General features: G+C 40.3%; 1 protein-coding gene across 4 annotated transcripts in view; it reads right to left on the reverse strand.

Moving 5' to 3' along the window:
• Nucleotides 1–16,351, reverse strand: part of LOC100742861 (3-phosphoinositide-dependent protein kinase 1) — a 424,087-nt gene that overhangs the window by 129,234 nt on the left and 278,502 nt on the right. For 2 of the 4 annotated variants that reach the window (XM_033319189.1, XM_012381900.3), the window contains one exon: nt 9,567–9,614. The exons of the other annotated variants lie outside the window; for them this stretch is intronic. In XM_033319189.1, the coding sequence (XP_033175080.1) occupies nt 9,567–9,614 (48 nt within the window). The remainder of the gene's footprint in view (nt 1–9,566; nt 9,615–16,351) is intronic. 4 annotated transcript variants of the gene reach the window in all.

Below are 16,351 nucleotides of genomic sequence, written 5' to 3' on the forward strand. Positions count from 1 at the left end.
CTTAAGGGAATCGATGTTATCGAGTTTGCTCAAGGGGTGCGGGATTTCAACGTCTAATCTCACCTCATTTTCTTCGACACCCCATTCGCCTCTTTTCTCCTCTGCCTTTCCTCCCTCGTTTTACCTTCGCGCGAAAAGTCATCGAGCGTCCGAGTAATCAATTTTGTTTCGCTGAAATCTTCCACGGAAGAAGAAACACATGATCGATTCTCCTTGAAGTTGTCAGCGATCGATTGTATCGCCGCGATTAACCGCCACTCTCTATGTTTCTCTCTCGGTTTCTTTCCTGGGAAATCGACGCCAGCCATAACAAATTGATGTGAGATCGCGTTGACAAGCCTTCGCGTTCATCTTCCTGCGATTAAATCACGATGACTGTTTTGATAGAGAAGGTAACGACAGTATGACGACTAAAACAAGATAATCGTTTTCATCTTTGCAGTTTTCTGAGCTTGAAAACCACTCATTAGTCGTACTTTACCTTCTGAAGATTAAGTTATTTATAATTTATTGCAACCGATAATTTTCTTTATTTTAATTTATCATTGATAATTTATTGTTCGTTGATCGAGATAGAAATAAAGGCGAGAAAAATTTAACGGAATCAAACTGAAATTTCGACCGATCGTGAGGAGACGCGATCGCGAGGAAGCGCGTCAACGGGAGTCGTAAATTCCCGTTACGATTCTAAGAATCGACATCGCGAATCGATCGAACCCCTGATTTCCGTTAAGACAATAGGGGTGGTTGTTGTGGTATAACGCTGCGATTAACAGTGTTATAAAATATACAGGGTGGTTGGTAACTGGTGGTACAAGCGGAAAGGGGGTGATTCTACTCGAAAAAACAAGTCGAAAATATAGAACAAAAATTTTTTGTTTGAGGCTTTGTTTTCGAGAAAATCGACTTTGAATTTTCGTTCGGTACGCGTGCACTTTATCACGTCTTCTTATAACGGATCTCACTGTAGATCGTTGTCTCGATGGAAAAATTTAAAAAGAAAAAAAAAATTGTATTCTATATTTTTGACTTCTTTTTTCGCGTAGAACCATCCCCTTTTAGAATCATCCCCTTTCCGCTTGTACTACCAGTTGCCAGCCACCCTGTATATTTCCAACAACTTTGCACAATAACACAAGTTCGTAATTCCGCTGCTTACGATATAGGTGACGAAGAAATGGATTGCTCTGATATTAGAGAATCCGGGTAGAGATGTAGTCTGATCTGAATCACGCGACGTAACACAAAGCGTTTCCTCGTTGAAAGAACGTTGAAGAGCTCAATTGAAGAACTCTGAAAATATGAAACAAAAACTAATGAACTGAAAAAAAAAATGAAATCGCGTCAAGGAGAGACGAAAATTCTCGTTACGATTAGATATTCGATGCCACGAATTGGTTAATCTCCTATTTCGATTAGGATAATAGAGGTGGTTGACTGATTATAATACTGAAGTAACAGGTTATAATATACACTTTAATCCAACGGTTTCGTAGATATAAATAGTCACGCGTCGTGCGTATAAACGTATTCTCAGAGACGTATAAATAGTAAGTTACAACTGATGACTAATCAACGAACGAAAAACCAGTGAAGATATTGACTGGTCTAAGGCTAATAAACTAGTGAAGTTCGGTAACGATGCTGTCACAGAGGAAAACTATTGCTGGGGATTGGTCGCATGGGAAACACGAATTTTTTACTTGATTGAACAATAACCATAAGGAACATCTGGACTTGAAGATATTCTACAACAATTAAGGGCCTCGACGGTATATAATAAAACTGTTTAGTTTTGAGACAATTGCTTAGGATTATTGCGGCCCGACTAATTATATTTGCACAGCTAGTGGCCGTCTTGACCGAGGGATGGATTCTGGTTTATGTAAAGAATTATCGGACTTATTAATCTGACTAATTAATAAAACTGTCATTTGACAATTTCAATATAAAATCCGCTTTTGAAAATATTTGCAGACAGAAATTTTGAAAAAGTTCACAAACATTTATTCTACCCAGTGACGTAGAATATCCCCAATTTTCTTCACAATTTTTTATTAAATACAACAAGAGGAATGGAACTTAAACTGTAAATTGTGTTTGTAATTGCCTTCCTACCTTTGTAGGTAGAGGTAGTGGCCTGATACTTTACTGAATGGGGTTTTCTTTGAGAGATCTGTCGAACGATATACGACCAGATCAAATTGGTTTGGCAGCACTTTTAACATGCTTATTCGGCTATACCCCTTAACGAGGACGTAACGAAACTGAAATTACTTTGTTGGGAAGATGCGATACCGTAAAAGTTTACGACATTCGATGGTACGATAAGCGTCATGCGCTTGCATAGCTTAACAGGCCTCGTAAAATTCGACCATACCGGATGTCACCGCGATTTCCGAGAGAATCGTTATGTTTCTCAATTTCCTGCGATGTCAGTTGATAAAACCTACTCCGTTACTCGTGGCATATTTCGCGATAGTAAACACCGTTCTGTTGGCTTTTAACTATTTCGAGGGTGTATTTAACGAGAATACAGAAAGACGAGTTGAGAGTTTCTTTACTTTTGAAAAATCCTTAACGACGATACGTTGAGAAAATAATTAAGAATAAAGAACGAGTTACTTCCATTTTGTTTTCTAAAGATTTTAACGTTAGGAGATAGTTCTATTTTGTTGGATAGTTCGCGTGTCTAGAATTATGCGTAGTCGTGATTGTTACGTTCTACGAGGTGACAAAGTGCGGTCACTCGAGTTGCTTGCATTACCATCCGAGATTCTGCGATTGTCTGCGCATCGTTTCCGATCAAGATTATGCGGAGAACGAGAAGAGACCTTAGCAACACAAAAACGGGAAGAGCGCTTCCTGTTGCTCCTCTGTCCCACGACCGTGACTCAATGACATTGTTCGTTATGAGTACGAATGTTCGAAAGAGCAGAATAACGAGTGCGCAAGAAACTACAACTCGTCGTTTCTTTTTTACGCGCTCTCGACTCGTGTACGATTCGTTCGATAAAATTCGATCGAGAGTCGTTTGGCTGGAAACCGACGCGACAGACTGTCTGTCCGGTAAAAGTCCAAATTGATCGTATACGACGGGGATAGCACATTAGCATAATCCAATGACTGGAGAATATATTCTCGGTTTCCTCTTATAAGCTTCAATCACGGAAATGGTTGACATACTTGCACGAGCTACGATGAATAATGAAAGATACAATATTGACAGCGCGCACGACAAACCATTTAATTATTCAAACTTAGCCTTTCCAGCAGATCTTCGCTTCGTTATTTAACAAACGCCGTCAAGGATATACCGAAACAATCACGAAGTCTCGTTAGAAAAAATTATTGTATCATTCATGAACTAGGAAACCTGGTGATTCTCAATGGTACAATTTACCTTGTCGAACGAAAATCAACGTTCAAATTCATTCAGGCTGATACTTTGATTCTTTTACGGTATGCGGGATTTTCATTAGATTTTTCTATTGTCATTTCCCTTCTAATATTTAATCTGTTAGTTCTATTTTTTACTTTAACCACGATTTTTATCTGAATCGTACGTATGGAGGAGAAAACGGTGGAGATCTATTATTCTTAGCAGAATCGGACATCTTCCGCGTTTATACGGAATTGCACAACCGTTTCCCGGTATCCTAGAGCTATTCGCGCCGTCTACGTCGTATTTTTATTCCTTTTTTCTTTTTTTTCGCCGTGTTGGGGTTCTTCGGTTGGCGGAACGATACGTTTTTCTTAGAAATCTACGAAGATGGACGCGACAAGGTCGTCCCTTTTCTTGTGCATCCATCTTCGCGCATTTAGGCCTATTTATAGCAGTACTAGGTAGAAATCTTTATGTAACGCCGCTAACGGAACTTTCTGCACGAAGCTTGATCCACTTTTCTTTCCACGCTGCCTCGACTAGAGCCGATTTCGATTAATTAGCCGGCTGGCTCGCGCATTCGGTTATTATCTACGAGAAATTCCACGCGTGCCTCTTCTTATGTCGTATTAGGAGCTTGAACTTGTTGCGATCTAGCAATGGGAACACGATTGTTTGAACAAACAATATTACGCGATACTCGTTTCTTATTCTGTTTCTATTGAGTGAGAATCAGTATTTGACTGCTCTCTGTTCGTTGCCAGTAAATTTAAACGATTAACAATTTTTCATACAGAATCATATCCAAACATCTACCAACAAATAAGATAATAAAGTTTGCAGAACCACTATAGCAGAAAATGTGATATATCTGTCATTATTTAAAAAGTTCATCTTCGAAATATTTTGGACAGAAGAAGAGGAGCAACAAGTCAGACATTCTAGCCACCTGCATAAAAAGATGGTATCCCACTGGGGGTAGCCATCCACATGCTATATTGCTATATCACTAAGCTATAATATTTTACCAAATGTCCTACTGGACAAATTGTAAAATGTAAATAAATAAATAATAAAAAAAAAACTTGCATATAATATTCTACCAAATATCCAAATCGGACAAATTGTGAATATAAACAACTAAATAAAAAAAGAAAACTTGCATAAAGTAACCATATTACATTCACACTGCGAAAACAGATACCACCAAACATTTTTTTGAACGGCATGCACATAATACATAAAACAAGACAAGTCAAATACCTAGGACTCCACATATATACACAACTCACATGGAAACAGCGTATCAAATCAATAACAGACAAAATGCAGACAGCAAGGAGACAAATGCATTGGCTAACAAGGCGAAAATCCAAACTAAGTATAGAAAATAAATTACAAATATACAAAACGATCATAAAACCAATCTGGACGTACGGAATATCACTATGGGGAACGGCAACAATGAGCCATATAACCAAAATAGAGGCAATGCAAGCTAAAATTCTTAGAACAATAGTAAACGACCCATGGTACGTTATAAACGAGAACATTCGGAAAGACCTGGGAATACCAACGGTCAAGGAGGAGATTAGCAAATGTGCAGTAAGGTACAGAGAAAGAATAGCAACGCACACGAACCGGCTGGCGGCGGAAACAATCAACACATCAAGCATAGAAAGAAGATTAAGAAGGAAATACCCAACAGATCTCACAAAGGACATAATCTAACATACAAACACTCACCACACTAAAGAAATAAATCAATCAAATAATAAGAAGGGTAACCATCCACATGTTATATTATTATACCCCTAAGCTATAATATTTTACCAAATGTCCTACTGGACAAATTGTAAAATGTAAATAAGTAAATAAATAAATAAAAGATCTATTGTGTCTGTATATTGTAATGAAACGTTGCGAGGACAAGAAAAGTGTGAAGCAAGACAAATGAAAAGAATCATTTAGTTCAAATGGTGAACAAATACCCCCTACCTAATACCTACCAGTACTACCCCTATATAAGGGCAGTCCGAGCTCCTGTCAGGTCCAAAGCCTTGTCTTCCCTTAGAAGTGACTGGACAATCGAGTACAGCTAAACACCGACAATTGAAATTTTTCGAAATCTCGAAACGAATCTGGTGAAACATGAACATTCTACACTTGACGCACAAGAAGTTCCGAGAAGGGGTTCGTGTTAAAGTGGCACGAGTCGAGACGGCTACTACGATGTGGGTACGGATAGAAAGCAGATGTAAGTTAAACGAAGAACTCACTTCGGCGATGAACGCGCATCCCAGGGCGTACTGGCCGTTCAGGAGACATTTGGTACCAGGAGCACTCGCTGCAGTGCAATTAAATTTTCAAGGTGCTGCACTGTGGGTGAGAGCTGTCTTACTTCAAGAAACCGAGACGGGCTTCAATATTCTGTTAATCGACTTCGGAATAGAAATCCACCGACACGTCACAATGATTAGATTGTTGCCGCGTAAGTTTCAGAAGATGGCACCATGGGCCAGGAAGATCCGCCTGTTAGGTGTACGTGAACAAGCGAACCAAGGAACGATACATCACGCGATCCAAATCGCTATGAAAGGACGGTCAGGAATCTTGATGAACATCGACTCTTCGCCAGGAGAAATAATGCCCGCGAGGTTGCTGTTGAATTTGAACTGGATAGAACCCCTGAAAGACATGGCAGAACACTGGTTGAATTTGGGGTACGTCGATCCGGAATAATTAGTATCTCTTGCGAGACATTTATGTACATATTTGTATTTTGGTATATATATTAGTATTATAACTGAATAAACGTGAATAAAAGCTTAACAATTGTAAACGCTCTTTTATCTTTCCTTGTCATTCATACGACAAGTCTTACGATATTAAATTTAAGATATCTCTTAAACTATTCATTTTTCAAATCAAGTACCTGTATACTCTTCTGTAGAGAATTAAAAACTGCATCGAATGGCGTCTAAAAATGTATCCTACTATTTAGAAAAACAAAGACCATACTCAAGTCTCGGAAATGCGACCACCTAGATATGATCTGCGACCGTCGTCAGATGTTCCTCACGAAATAAGACAAGTTCTATCTGAAACACCTCCTCCGAATAATGTATAGTTTGTATTTTACGAGATTATTTATTGTAATTTCATGTTATTTTTATACCATATTATTTTATATTTAGATATTCGGTACAAATTCGGTAAAATTTAACGAAGATTCACATAATTTATTGCTTGCTGATGAATATGTCAATTTTTATCATTTGAACATGTATGTAGCCACTGTCGTAAAACGGTATTTGTTCGGAAAGGTTTCTGGGTAAATTAATGTATTACCTGTGTTAATCGGATTTAACGGAGACGTCTAATGGAACTTGTTGTAGCAGATAGAAAATGAAGTAAGGTAATGGAAGGTCATTAGAAATGCGATGTATGCATTTGAAACTCGTGAGAAATTGAGCATCATTGTTCAAAGAAATAAAGATGCAAAAAATTGGTTATAGAAAGAAACATAATGAGTTTACAGAAAAAAAATTTCGATTGATTGTGCTTTAATAAAAATTATAAAATTCTGGTATAAGAAGGACGTAGATACAGCTGCTGAGTGAGGATAATGACCGCATGTGATGACGCCTTGCGAACAGGTCAAAAATTGAAATTGCGTCTTAAAACTGCTAGCACCTACTCTATCTCAGCAGTAGTTTTTTAAATTAATGCAGTACGATGATTTTTTGTTAAATCTAAGGTATCTTGACCAGATATTAACAAATATCATAATCAATTCTATAAAAAATAATATTCAAGCCCAAAATTTTCAATTTTTTAATTTTATATTTTGTATGTTATAGTGATCCGAGTTCCTGTTCCTGAATTGTAGCAAATTGCTCTTCGTTTTCTATTTTGTAGTGACATTTTCAGGTTGAAGATTCTAAAAAATTATAAGAAAGAAGAAAAGAGCATCTAATAACGGTATATTTATCTTAACGGAAAGCAACAATTGATATTTGACACCGGTGTATCAAAAACAAAGACTATATATTCTATCTGTATATCGTCAACACTGTTATAAAACATTGCGAGGACAAAAAAAGTGTGAAGTAAAACAAATGAAAAAGATCATTTAGTTTAAACGATGAGCGAACAAGTCAGTGAAGTGAGCCACTATAGTGGCGCGTCGTAATATAAGATGACATTCGCATCGTACCTAAGAGGTTAAGGAACAATTTTCTACTTAATTTCCCGCCCTTGAGTCGACGCTTCGAAATCTATGTAGCTGTATTATATGTCTCTGGCGTGGAAATGGGACAAGGAGGGGAGGAGCGCGAGAGCAGGGGGTTGAAATACGAGAAACGTATCGCGTCTTCGTATCCCGTCGACGTGGTTCCACGTGGCTGAAAGAGAAGTTGCGAGCGCGAGGGCTGTGCACGGAGCGTAAAGGGAGCCGGTCCCGGTGCAACAAGTACGCAATTCAGGAAAGTTGCGCCGCGTCGATAAGGCAATTATTCGGTTGCGCCGCCTCGCAAGAACAATGCCTTTTGTCGGATGAGGCAACAACGGGTTTATGGAAGACGGGCAACGGGGAGAAGACCGTCTTTATGCGAAACGTAGCTAGATACCGGTATATCGAGAGGCAGAGGAGCTTTCTTCAGCCGGTGGCCGCCATTTGTCGACGCTACACCAGCCGAGTTTGGCGCAACATTTTTGTCGCAGTCGCATGCAATTCAATTTACCCCCCTTTCTCTTGAATAACCTTGAATAGCACACTGATATTATATAACGTGAATTTTGGTAATTCTGTGAGGCAATTCTGTCGATCGAGAAGCTCGTTAAGCATCGTACATTTTCGTTGACTTTCCCATTTTAATGTCATTTTATAATTAGACGCGAGGACTTCAATATGACGTAATTGGAAAGACTCAAGGGTCCTTTAAATATAACTAATTAAAAGGACTAAGTGTTTATTTCGAGAGAAATTGTGCGAGGTTTCTAGAAAGCTTGATTCGAACGAATTGATAAAATGCTTAAAACGAGGTCATGAATGTAAAAAGTTAACTTATGGGTGGCACCTATTTTTAAGGAGAACGATAATTCGTGGTAATTTATTAGGAACTGTTGGTATTTCTTTCACAAATTGTTGTTCAATTTTGTGTCAACGCTATAAAGATATAATTTGGAATTCTCTGTAGATGATGTATTCCTCTTGTTCGAAGAACTCCCCTCCCCTCCATCCTGTTGTTTCTGTTTGATGTTGGATTTATCATTCATGAATCAGTCGATACACGATTTTATCGGTGTCACGGTGTTGTTTAACAGGAAACGGAAATTTAACTTTCGACTCTCGTCGACTCATGTCCAGATTAAATTTGTTTACAAAATAAGCCGTGATAAACATTAAGAGTTTCACGAACACGGTTTATCGAGTTCAATTATTCGTTCGCTATAATTAGGGAAAACAGTGGAATAATATTTACTCGGTAATAACAGGAACGTTTTAAAATAACTACCGCTGATGTGATGTTGGAGAATTACGATTACAACGCTAGTCTTCCGTCAGACTAAACTTTAGTCACTAAACGAGAAAAAACAAACGATCTTCAGACTTTTATGTTTCTAACTGTAGCAGTTGAACTTCAAATATGTAGGTTATCGAGAGGCCTGTTCTTTGTCGCGTGCTCGCCAACAAAATCACTGATGCGTGATAAATACATTAAAAAATAATTTATGTGATAGAAATTCCAGAATTCTTTCTCTATAAGGTGCTATTAATTTTTTTAATAATTTTATGTTCGTATAAAAAAACACCTTATCGCCGTCGCCTTATTCGTGCAATAAGCTCGTAGACTTTGTAGAATTTGCAAAAATCACATAGTAAAATCTTGGAGGACGAGGTAAAGAATAAACGCGATACCTTGGAATTTGTCCTCTTGGCGACACGTGCGTTCATTTTGCGGCTTTCGAGAAGCCACGTTTTTCAATATCAACGCACACGATTGTACAATAAAGGTAAATAAGTAATCCCTATACAGTCTGCTCGAGCAAACGTGACTAGTTTTCTCGCGTTCGCTCTTTTGTCTAGCACGTTTGCCCGAACCGATCCTCGGGAAAACGTTCGACATTTACCTCGGAAGGGACAACGCGGAAATAAAGTAGCCTGGGCTCTACTTACGATCACGGAATTACATGCAACGCTAGAATCGCTGTCCGCGTCGGAATCCTGAAAGGAAGAACAGAAGAACGTGATAAATTAGATATTACTGTGTTAGGAAAGAAAGGAAAGGAAATTGAAAGAAAATCGAACAGAGATTCTGATTGAGAAGCGTGAACGAATTCTGTTTATTTGGGGTTAGTCGATGAACTTACGCTGTGGTTTATGATTGTGGTTTAAGTGGGAGATGGTGAAACTTGCCTTTCGTTTAAGAAAATTCATTATAGCTTCGAAGAGACCATAGCGGTAAATTTAAGTGTGAATGGTAGAACGGGTATATTCTAACTAGGATCTTCAGTACCAAATAACTTAACAAATACAGTAGGCTAAAATCAAGGGACTTAATCTAAGTCCATCACTTCTAAAGATTCCTATCTTATCATGCGTAAACGTAGTAGAAGTCTTATTAAATAAAGTTATCATAGAAATTGAAGTAGTGGGCTTTGTGACGCGCTACTCTTTCAAGACAATAAAAACCGATGAAAATTTGCTTTTGCCCTGATCATAGTAGTCTACACTGTAAATACCTATCCTTTCAGCAAAGCGTTTAGTCGTATTCCATCGAGTCGCAACTAGACACCCGCGGAGGATCCGTGAGTGCGTGCAAATAAGGATCGCGGTGGACGCAAGCGCGGCGCAATTCGACGCAACTGAACGCGATTCAAAGTGGTAAGGAATGGCCTGGAATGTATTTTCGGTGCGGCTGTGTGGGCAGATAATAAGGCGAGGCAACGCGCAATAAACGGATTTACGGTGGTTCGCGGAACGCTAAGATTTCGGGAACCGATTTCGCGGATCGGTTCGCGGATCTCAAACAGGAACGGCTTGGACAAATCGACTCGAAATCGTTTCCAGCTTCCTTGAAATGATCTGAAACTTCTTGAATAACGTGTCAATGACTCAATGGTGTAAGCATCGAGGAAGAAAATAAGGCGTTGGAGCCATTTACAAAACGTTTTTCTGTTAGAGATCGGTATTTATTTCTTCTGTTTTTCTGGATACAATTTTCAAAAGATTTCATTTTATCCGTAGCTACAATTCCACGGAAAAGACAAGATTTTTTCAAGGAATAACTGCCGCTTTTGCGACGCGGTAAAATGTGGCCGCGTCTAAAAATTGATTTGCATCGGCAAACGATGTGGCCGCGCGCGTTTAACCGCCCGCCGTGTGGCTTTCGTAAATCACCGCGCGAATGGCTTCCCGGAAAAAATTGGCCGCTCGTTTGTCGGACGCGAGATTGCGTAAATTGAGTGGCTCTCGATGAACGCCACTCTAAAGTCTTGACCTCGTTGTAAAAGATCGCACCGCTTTCGGGGAACACGAATTCGCGGAAAGAAAACACAACTGTGCGCGTTTTCCTCTGATTTTAGACACCTTCCCGACCTCGGTTCGATGTATATCCGAAACTTCCTCGTTTGCTTACTCTCCACGTCTGTGTTTTCACTGCTTGACCCTCTTTACATTCCAAACATATAACTTTTAAGGCTACGAGCTGATGACGTAATTCTTAGAAATCTAATTACAGTGTTATCACGGTACATTAAACGACAGAGATGAATTTACTTATTACGTAGGCGAAAGCTCGAGAAACTTTCGTATTCAAAAAAAAAAAAAAATTTGAAGTATCTCGTTAGTTCTTTGTCTCAGATCACGCGTTACTTTCTTTTTTTTTTTTATTTGGAAGAATTTTGCAATCAATTCTCATTGAGAATTATAAGTAAATCATTCTGGCGTGATACTATAACTTGAATAATAAGTGTTTATCGTACGTTTGATTCTACGCGTTACTGTTTCAAATGTTTTCGAATCTGAAGAACGATAGGTGAATCGCTCATCCCTATTTACGAGACTACGTTTACGAGACTCTATTCATCAGCCATTGTGGTGAAAAAAGTTTGAAACGAGACCTGGCGTGTTCCTCGAAAGCGACACGGACACCGATTCCTAGATGTACCCTTGCGCGTTATCTTTCGCAACTGGTTTCACTTATGCAAATAATTCTACGGTAGAGAAGCGGGTTGCGAACGTGTCGAGGATCCGATTGCAAGAAAATTAATTATCGCTGCCGGCTTTATCCGATGATCGGCTCCGTCGATAGATTTATTCGTCCTCGAGCGGAGAAAATAGGTGTTTATTTTACGAGTTGCAAACACGGGCGCCACGGCGGCGAATTTTTCGACGGTTGCAATTTACCGGATGACAAACGACTCGTGGAAGACTCGTTCATTCCTTTGCATTTTTAATGATTCTGCAGAAGCATTGTTACTTTAATGTTACAACGAAAAACGTCTAGTGTACATCGGTGGAAGAAGAAGTTGCAGCCATTTCTTCGAAAACTATCAATCTTCTCGAGCGAAAGCTGAAACAATGGCAAGAATCGCGGACGATAAATCAATCTTATCGAAAACAAATTCTACTAGAAACGAAAGCTGCTACACGTTATTGAAGTCGACTTCGGTTCTACGGATAAAACAATTTTGCAACTCATCAACGGCACTTCGAGCCGCGGTATTGGCCAGCGGTAGAACAGAACTTCGGTAACGACGTTGCACCAGAAAATATCAGGCCACGATAAAAATGCAGAAAACGCGCAAAAGAATCGACCTCGTTAAAACTACTCGCTATCCAAAGCAACCGGAGAAAGAAAGATGGATACCTTAATTACCATACGGTTCATTAAAATTCGCAACAAACACAAAACATTCTACAAGCGTCGCGATAATAAATCAATCTTGATACACATCAAATACTAGAAAAAATTAAACACGAGCTTAACGACGAACCAGAGTTCGATGAATTCTCCACTAATCTTGGCTGCTAATGAAACCATCCTACGAAGAAACCCGATGATCTATGCGGTAGATTCTGGAGAACCTTAGCGAATACACGTAAACGCCTCTGGAGGGAGCTAACAACGCACGTGCGCGCGCGGTGGAGAAAGCGGACACGGTCGAAATAAAGATCGAGGCCCGCGGATCCGGATAATCGGATGAAGCCGTCTGGCCGTGCTCGGAGGCCGGCGCGGCGGTGGAGACGTGATGGATGAAAGGTGTTCCACTTATGTGGATTCCGTTGCGCGGGATGATGAATGAACCGCGGCAGCCGGAGGCACTCGAATTTCAGCATCGGACCACGAGCAAAGAGCAAAGAGAGCGTGGATCTACGAGACAACGACCGCCGTGATTTCCAGCGAAGACCAGAACGGAGAACAGCTTTCTGCGTGTTGGTCAGGATCAACTTCTATCTGAACAGACACGTTTTGATAGGTAAAGGGGAGAAAAAGCGATGGACTATTTTTACCCAGACATTTAGAAATTTGGCAAAATTAATTTCCGATCTGCTAATGGAAATTCCACGGTTCAATAATTTGTCGTTTCGATGGATGATATGTTAGTTTGAATGTTAGTCAATTTTGAAAGAACCTATGCAGATAAATATAAATAGTTTCGACAGAGAGGTTTGTGAAAGGTTCTGACGAAAGTGACGAATTGTTAGTACACCAAGTACGAGATCGAAATTAATCAACTCACGCAATTTCATTTCCAAGATTCGATGTACCAACGTTCCTCGGAGGGCCAACTTTGTTGTCACGAGTCGCACTTCAACTGAAAGCTGTCGCAAAAAGTATTTGATTATATGTTATCGTTATACAAAGACAACAAAGTCGCGAAACAACGATAGAAGAACGATGCTCATTCATTTACAATCGCTACGTTTTACGAAAACTCGCGTCTAATCTTCGAGTAAATGCAATTACGCAGCCAACCCCTATTCCTCGTTAGAATCCCACCCCGAATAATCAACGAAAAATCGCAACAGACTACGTTCAGCCTACGTATCCATCATCGCCATAGTGACTAGTTTGTGTGCCGTAAATTATTTTCCGCAATCGTCGAATCTATTTCGACGAAAACTACCCTCGCGTGAGGTTTCGCTGCGCGAAAACGATCCGTCAAATTATTCGCCACAACGAACGGATCGCTACGGTGTCTAACAGTATCCCTCCTTTGATGGCGAAGGAACTACGAGTAAGGCTTCCCCATTATTGCCGGAAATTCAGCATTGGCTTGACAGATTGGTTGTTCACGCAACTTAGCATAGCTGAGGTGTACTACAGGCTGCGGAACATGTCGTCGCGACCCGCTAAGGTTTCAGTATTATTGGCTAACCGATAGGTTACCGTGTCAATCTGTCTAGACTGACGCGTGTCGCGTGATCGATAACCAACTGCTCGCACTAGTCCGCCTTGGATCAACTTCGTGACGAGGGAAAAAAATCTTGGTGCCGAAGATTCTGCGGATTATGTTTAGCATTCTCGATTCTTAAATCGAAATAAAAATGTCTACCTACTGTTTGAAGTAAATTGTGGAGCAACGTTTAGAATCGAAGGACTGAGGTTGATCGAGTACTCCTGATCATTGTCTTATTATGTTTTTGGATAGGTAGAATTCAAAAGTACATAGATTTATTTTATGCTAATGGCAGTTTTTGCCAGCATTAATACTTCAAGACGGACAAAGTTTATTTTCGACTGGTTCTTTGTAAAACGCCAGAACAATGAAGGCCAAACATGTTGTTTTCCATCCTCTGTTTGCTGCAATGACGCACGTCGGTAAAGACACTTCGGAGAAACGCGAGATGAAACGCGTTTGGAACTTTGGAACACTAAGATCAAACGAGTTGCAGCGACAACGTTGCTTTCACCTTGGCGAATGAAACAAACGTCGATTCTTAGCGCGAGGAAAAATCTTTAACGAAACAAAAGGAGAAACCGATGGAAATACTTAACAGAGAAGATATTATTTGAAACTTATGATTCAGTTAGAGCTTTTAGGGATGATTTACGAGCGAGGTATTTAAATTACGCCGTCCATTTTCGACAGTAAACGAAAAAGGGGCGGATATATTTCAGGCGATAAGGCAGAAAATTTTATCATAGTTGGCCAGATTATCGGCCAGTCATACGCAGGGCGAAGATTGAAAAACATTTAACTGGCCGAACGAGACGGAGATAAGTTTAAATACCGACGAGCATGCTATTCAAACAGAAGGCAATGTCGGCAGGCGCAAATGCCTCGTTAAACATTTTTGACAAGCCAGCTATCGGTCCGCTTAAAGTATACCCAAATATTTTAGACACACTTAAGCGCGTCAAAATATCAAGAAATGAACGCGTCACAGCGTACTCGATATTCAAGAATATTCCGTAAACGAGCAGACGAGGTGAAAACACGACAGAAGGGGTCGTGGATGGTGTACCAAAAATAGAAAGCCGAGATTTTTGCTCGATTCGTGGCCCGGTCGCGAAAACAAACATCCGTGTACGAGCACGTTAAAAAGAGACGAAAAGGAACCGTTAGAGCAGTTCAGAGAACTGGAGGAACGTTAAGAGGCGACGCGTCGTGTTTCTTTTCTACCAGTTTTTCCGGATAGAACGTGGTCCTTGACGGGATCGTTGACTGAGAGTCATTGGAACGATACATCACATGGTTGGAAAGCCACCGATGACGTAATTCATAAATATTCCCCGATAATTGGCATCCTCCATTGGGATCCGCTTTCTCCCCTCTGACCGCGTCCGGTGTCCGGGAAGCGCTTAAGAGATTAAACCGGACGGTTCAAAGTTCTTGTCTCCGTGTAAACACTTTAATGGAGGCCAGAAGCGGGTGTGCACCTGTTGCGTCGACCGCCGTGACCGAAAAATATTTCAAGCCCATCGGCCGTCCTACCGCCTCGCACGGAGTCTTGCTTTTTACCGTGGCTGGCTATCTGTTCGGTCTGTCGGTAAAATTTTCTCGAAATCGCATGTTCGCTTCGGTTGCAGCACACCCTTCGAATATCTTTTTACGGGGTTGCACCGAAAGATACAGAAATTCGTGGTGATCGCGGATAAAGAGGTGGAAAATAAAGTCACAAAGGAAGCTATAAATTCACGTGTTTCCCACATTCGTCGTAGTACGGGGAATTCGGTAATCCAGAGATATCGATTTCTCGAATCACAGCTAATTCCTAGATAGATTCGTAGATAGAGATATCAAATGTCTCTTATTTTCAGCACGATTGCGGTAATCGACGTTTCGAGTCGTAAATAATTCATGTGACATCGATTACTTTCGAGGAAGCGTCCAAGGAGCAGAATTTCTGGCGATTCTCATCGACGATGTTCGATCGCGCCGTAAATTTCCTCGTTATTAGCTTTCATTATCTACTGCGCGAGATCTCCGATGTTTATTCGCCAGGATATTTGAAGAGCGAGGAAAAAGGAGGGAACGCAGATGTCCGATCCGTGTGTACATATATCCGATCGCGCGACAAAATTGTAAACGCAGAAATTATGCAAACGGAGAGGCAGATAATTCTCGTATATTTATAGACGTAATTACACGAAGTGCTTTTTCCCCTCTGGCGGAATAATTTACGATGATTCTTGTGAAACCGCGATCCGCGGTCAAACGTAAATCACGCTCTTTTCGATCCGTCCTTTGTTCGTTGCGGCCGCCGTTATGTATATTTCTTCTACGGTAACAATGCGAATGATGCAGCAATAACTGTAGATATATTATTTATCACTAGCATCTTGCTTATGAATAATTACGTAATTAATTAGCCGTAATACGAACGAGGTACATAATTTCAATGGTCAAAGCGGAAAACGCGTGCGTAATTCGCCATCTTCCGGAACCAGCAAAACCGTTCTCCTTCGAGAAATGAATTGCACCTTCGAGAAATGGTAAAGTAGAAACGAA

This window comes from Bombus impatiens, unplaced genomic scaffold (genome assembly GCF_000188095.3).
Source record: "Bombus impatiens unplaced genomic scaffold, BIMP_2.2 scf_0136, whole genome shotgun sequence".
NCBI lineage: Eukaryota > Metazoa > Arthropoda > Insecta > Hymenoptera > Apidae > Bombus > Bombus impatiens.